Here is a 6,109-nt window from a genome sequence, read left to right as displayed (position 1 = left end):
AAGCGAATATAAAACGCGAGATTTTTTAAAATTTACTTACTAATTCTATAAAAAAATATTCTAAAAAAAATCTTAAACTCAAAGCAGACATTTCGTAGCTATATGCGATATGAATTACATACGAGCATTTAGCATGTAAAATATTATTATTAATAAAATTAATCAAATTGTATCACATTTATTACAAGAATCAAAGTATAGTTCAAGTAACTTCAGTCCAATGCAAAAATGGTCAACGTCAACCGCCGCCTCTAAACCGTTCCAAAGCCCCGCGCTCTCATACTGTATCAGTTGCTCGCTTGTTTCGGCGGGACTCTCGAAGTGGGGGTACGCGGAATAAAACCGCTAGGCCTCGCTCCAGACACCACATTTCACAAACCGAAGTAGACGGGTAAAAAAAAAACAAAAAAAAAATGAAGGCCTTCCTTCTCATTCTTGTGAGTGTGGCTGTGGTCAGTGCGAAGCCTACGGGAGAGGATGACGTCATCGGGTCCGTTATTGGAGTCGTCAGGAGCTGTGCTGAGGAAGACGTCTCGTTGTGCTTGAAGGTGTGTGCAGTGACGTGTCTGGATTTTTGAGTTTAGGATTTTTTGAGGACCTTTTCAAGTTTTTTTTTAATATTTTAACTTCCGTTATTTTCAAATGGTTTTGGCAAATCATCTGTCGTAACTTTTGAGACTTCCTGATTTTTTGGATATTTAATTTTTAGATTTTGTTTACATTTTCCTTTTGCAAAATAATTTCATCGCACTTACTTCAATAATCAAATCATTAGTCAACACATTTTTTTTTCGAGCTCAACTAAAGATTTATCGATTTATTTAATAATTTCAGATTTTATGTTGACCTAATAATTTCGAGTACAACTCAAAAATGGTTTGCCCTTAAAATGTAACGATGAGTCTAAACACAAAAGTAAAGGTTCATGCCTGAGCTTTTATTGTCACGTGTGTCTTTACTACTACTTTTATTTATTTAAAACTAAAACACTAAAACAAAACTTTAAAAAAATTAAATATCACTCAAAAACTAAGAATCTCCTCAAAGAACTAAAACCTAACCCGTCATTTATTCAGGTGTTGATAAGCAGCGGTAATTTTGCCATTAGGCAATACTGCTCAATTGCCCCTATCTATAAATTATCCTCCTACTAAAACATATCACCGACAGGCAATTACCTTGAAATACGTCGAAAAGTTCAACATCAAAAAGTCATCCATCACACATTGTTATTCATTGGAACCTTCTAAAACATCAAATTTAACAACCCCCATCTTTAACAGGAACGCGCCCTAAAATACGTCGAGAACCTCGCCACCGCCCGGGAAGTGAACCTGGCTGATGGCATCAGCCTCCTCGGCTCAGGATCTCCCCGCTCCGCCCGCTCCTTCGAACCCCTCCCTGAAGACCCTGCCGCCCGCGAGAACCAGGTGGAATCCCGTCTGCTGGACGCGACTGCTGACTTCTTGGAGAACCATGTGATCCAGCTGCGTATGCCTAAGAGCACTGTCGAGGATGTCAAGAGATCGCTTGAGGAAGGTCAGTGACGTATTTTGCTTTTATAAATTGTGTCATTTATGACGGGTGATAGAGATGTATGGAAGAAGAAGATATGCTGCACCGACCCTAAGTGACTGGTTTAAGAGAAAGAGGATGATGATGATGATACATTATTCAACAAGAGTGTTTTAGTTTGAAATGTCATTCTATTAAATAATTTGGCTTTACGCGTCATGGTGAATGAAGCTATCTAAAGCGTTAAATCGCGCTAATTTTAAAGTGGATTTGATAGCACAGTGTGTTGTAGCACGATTATAATCGTCAAAATATCTATCAGTAAATTAAGCAAATGCATTCCATGTGTACTATATGCTTTGCAAAACGTTGTAAAATTAGAACCAACTATATCCACTTTTCAACAAAAAAATAGATGATTCGGAACAGTTCTTTTTCTGAATAAAAGTTACAATGCGTGTATTTTGTAACTGCATACTTATAATGGTTTAAAAAGCTCTTAACAAGTTGATGCAAAGTTACTTATGATTTAAGAGAATACAAACTCAATAAATAATACATAGATGATACACATCAAAATCGATAAAAAATGCATAATTATTAAGTATAACAGTCAAGTTTTCGTTTTCATTCTGATAAGTAGGTAACCTATTTGTTTGAAAAAAAAAAAAAGAATTCCGCTACTAGTTAAATAACACAGAAATTGTTTGTTCATCGCAATTAATAGTTATACAATACGAATTCTCTTGTTACGATTCGTATCTGGAGCATTTAATTATAATATGGTGGTCAAAAACCGGACCCAAATAAGTGAAAGTTTGGCGTGCAACTGTAATTATTTTTTGGTACTTTTCGCCCTCCTCAGGTACTCATGGGAATGAGAACATGCTAAGTAGAAAATCTTGTTTGTAAATTGAATTAAATTACACCAATTGCTTCTACTTTATCAACATAAAGATACTAAACGTGAGACAGCAAATATCACAACGCCCCAAAGCATTATTTCATTGTTGCAGTAATATTACGAAACATCAATGAATCGCTAACAGACAAAATTATGTCGCCAAATAAAACAGTTAGATCACAAGCTGTTAGTTGTCGCATCTTTTATTTATTTTCGATAACTGGTTTCCGCGTCTGCGCTGCTCCATTGATACGCACAAAAAATATTTTAGAAGCCGCTGGTTTAATGGTCTGTGATTCATCAATCGACTCGTTATCTTTATTGATTACTTATGTAGGAACAAAAAAAATTGGAGCAACAAGACTTTCTAAGGCATAAAATGATTTCTAAATTTTATTACATTAAGCATGCAATAACAGTTTACGTGATATGATATGCGACTCCATAAAAAAGTAGAGTTACGTAAAGCTTTAGAAAGAGCTGAAGCACTCTCGCCAAATTAAATTAAATTCTGCAGAAAAACCAGTTTCACAGGTGCGTGTGTGACGATATTAAAATAGAAAGTTTTGCAGTTACTTTAAGCGAGAAATTAATTAGTACATAAATGAGCAATAAAATTGAGGTGAGAAATTTGTAAACGGACTTAAATTGTGAACGGACATCCGTATCTCGTTCATCAAGAGAAGGCACTCGTACGTACAGAGAAGAGGCTAGAAATCTCAATGGGCAAACGGGTCTTGCAGGAGTTTCTCTAACCTATTAACAAGCTTGATTATGGTGGAAAGCGGACGGATGGTCAAGTCTAGTTTTTGCCACATTTCCATAGTACTAGCCGCAAGTATGTAGGACTACATGTAACTAGTTTTAGAGATCCGTTAACGCGCCGTGATCGAAATCTCGATCGAGGATCGAGTAAAAGTCTCGCTCCAGGCGTTGACGAAATATGGAAGTAGGCTCGAGCTTTCGAATCGTAAGGTCCGGCAACCGATGCACTTTCTAGATGAACGAGACTGTTATGCAAACTGGACATAACATGAATTACAATGAAAGCGACATTGTTTAAAGTTCACGCGCTGAATTACAATCAGAAGTTACAATTACAAATTTCCTTTGAATCATCGGATGGCAAGTCGAATTTAAATATTACCTTTGGAATGTGGCACTCCTTACTCCATTTCCGAGTTAAGTCGGCCGCTAGGTTTATAGGCACTTTGACGTACAAGTTTAATTTTACCGTTTTGATGTCATGTCTTGTTAGGTTAAACGCATGCTGTCTACTAGGCAAGGTGTTATCTAAACCTGCTTAGGAGCCTGACGTTTAACACTTGAGATACATTCAACCATTTCAACATGATTCCCTGAGGAGGTAGTTGTGGCCAAATTTTCTAAATTAAATTTCTATTTGCAGGCCGTGGCAAGAAGAAGAAGCTGAAGCAGCTGATGCCCATCCTCGGCCTACTCCAGCTCAAGATCCAGTCCCTCATCCCCCTGTTCCTCGGCATCATCGCCTTCGCCGCCGTCAAGGGCCTGATGCTCGCCAAGGCTGCTCTCCTCGCCTCTGCCCTTGTTCTCCTCAAGAAGCTGCTGTCCAAGCACGATCATCATGAGAGCTACGAGGTTGTGGCTCATCCTCATCACGAAGAGCACTTCAGCCACGGCGGTGGCCACGGGGGCTGGGGGCGGTCAGCTGACGCCCAGAACATGGCCTACAACGCCTACGCTAACTAATACCTAAGATAGCTTAAGAAAGTTGATCCATCGATCAACTAGTCCATTTATCTTCGGTTAGTCTAGTTCGGACCTCAGATCGAGAATTAATTTATTGTCATTATTTATTTAACTTATTGAAAGCAAATGTTAATTTAATTGTGTGAATGAGTGAATCTTGTCTTCTTTTTGTATTTTGTACTGTTTCCATCTTGCTATCTTCAATGTACCTGTTATTTTTATTATGTTTATGTTTCTTAGTACAAATCATTATAGCTTTAATTGTATCACCACCTATATAATTATGTACATATACCTATTTTTATTTAAGTACTTATAATAATTTGTGTTCATTATAACTAGTCGTATTATTATGTATGTAACTATATATTTTTTCTTTTCCGTGTTTATTTATTTTATATATACATATATCTTTTGTAAATATGTTTCATATCGAAGTATATGTGTAAACCATTGTTAATGCATCTTCGTTTTAAATATGAATATTGTATACATCTATTTTATTTTCGTATATATTTGATATATATTCATTATGTCATTATGTAAATATTTAATATGTGAATCTTTCTATTTCTTGATCTTTATTATTTTAAGTTGTACAAATCTTCTCTTCGTTTATATTATGTTATCATAATATCATAATGGGCCATGCATAAACTAAAGATGAAAATATATCAGTCATTCATATTTTACTCCGACGTTTCATTTTATTACACCTATTGAAAATTATAAGAAAAAAAAAACAAAATCAAATTGAGCAACCCAAAGCTGGTAATGGATAGCTTATGTAACAATAAAACTGAGATGTTTTTTTGTGATAATGCGTCAATACCTAATCACTGTCATGAATATTATCAAATAATTGCATAATTTCATTTTATATCATCACTCTATGACTCGTTATACTTTGTATTCTCGAGTTGATTACAATGATTATATTTATTTGAAACGTTTAAGAAATCGTTGTAAATAATACCAACCGTTTTTTTTTTAATTTGAAACAGTATAACTTTCAATTTTAAAAGGCAATCAGGACTATATTATGTAAAACATGGCTAAAACTTTCGCCAATTGACATCGGTTTAATGAAAATATATTTTTTATTGCGAACGACACCAAACCGATAATATTTATAGACAATACCAAGAAACAAACCATATGAGTACAAAATGCCTACACACACTATATCAACACGTAGCTAAATAGCGAATACGAATATTATAATGCACGTACAGAACGTTTCCACCTTACATCCGAAACAAAAGGTGCAAATTTAAACGATATTCTAGAGCATTGGATTCTCTTGGCTTAACTAAATCTCTAGCACATTTATATGGCCGCAAATGCGCGTCGGTCGGAAAACGAAAGCATTTTATGTGGCATTGTGACCGCAGCTTTACTTTCTGCCACAGATCACACGAGATTTAGTGTTGGGAAAAGTTGCATACACAAACACACAACCATATTCCCGGAAAATTGCGGGTCACAACTGGATGAGACTGGCTCAGGGCCGGGACAAGTAGCGTACTAGAAGAGAGGCCTATTGCTCAGCAGTAGGCGATAAAGGGCTGTTATGATGATGATGATGATGATGATGATATTGCCAAACGGAATGGTGGCCGCTTACAAATGTAAGAAGTGCCTGGTTGACTCGTTGGGTCGACGACATCCGAAAATGGCGGGTCACAACTGGATGAGGCTAGCCCAGGACCGGGAGAAGAACTAGAAGAGAGGCTCAGCATTGGGCGATTAAGGACTGATATGATGATGAAGATGATATTCTTAAAAGAGGCACTACTCAAGTTTCAGTGCCACTCTTATAGTATTTTATGCAACTGGTGGTTAAAAGAGGTCAAAAAAGGTGAGTGGCGTGGGTAACAATTTGAGGCGAAGCCGAAAATTTTTAATAAAGACGCCACGAGCATTTTTTGACTCAGTTAAACACCGTTGCATACAATACTT

The 6,109-nt window shown here is 36.5% G+C and overlaps 1 protein-coding gene across 1 annotated transcript; it reads left to right on the top strand.

Moving 5' to 3' along the window:
- The first annotated feature begins 375 nt into the window (after positions 1-375).
- LOC125238243 lies at positions 376-4,595 on the top strand. The gene is made up of 3 exons (XM_048145519.1): positions 376-548; positions 1,284-1,539; positions 3,828-4,595. The coding sequence occupies exons 1-3, from the start codon at positions 414-416 to the stop codon at positions 4,145-4,147; spliced, it is 711 nt and encodes a 236-aa protein (XP_048001476.1). The 5' UTR covers positions 376-413; the 3' UTR covers positions 4,148-4,595.
- Positions 4,596-6,109: the final 1,514 nt, after the last annotated feature.

This window comes from Leguminivora glycinivorella, chromosome 23, assembly GCF_023078275.1.
Source record: "Leguminivora glycinivorella isolate SPB_JAAS2020 chromosome 23, LegGlyc_1.1, whole genome shotgun sequence".
Classification (NCBI taxonomy): Eukaryota; Metazoa; Arthropoda; class Insecta; order Lepidoptera; family Tortricidae; genus Leguminivora; species Leguminivora glycinivorella.
Note: the sequence above shows the minus strand (reverse complement) of the source record. Positions and strands in the feature narration are given on the sequence as shown.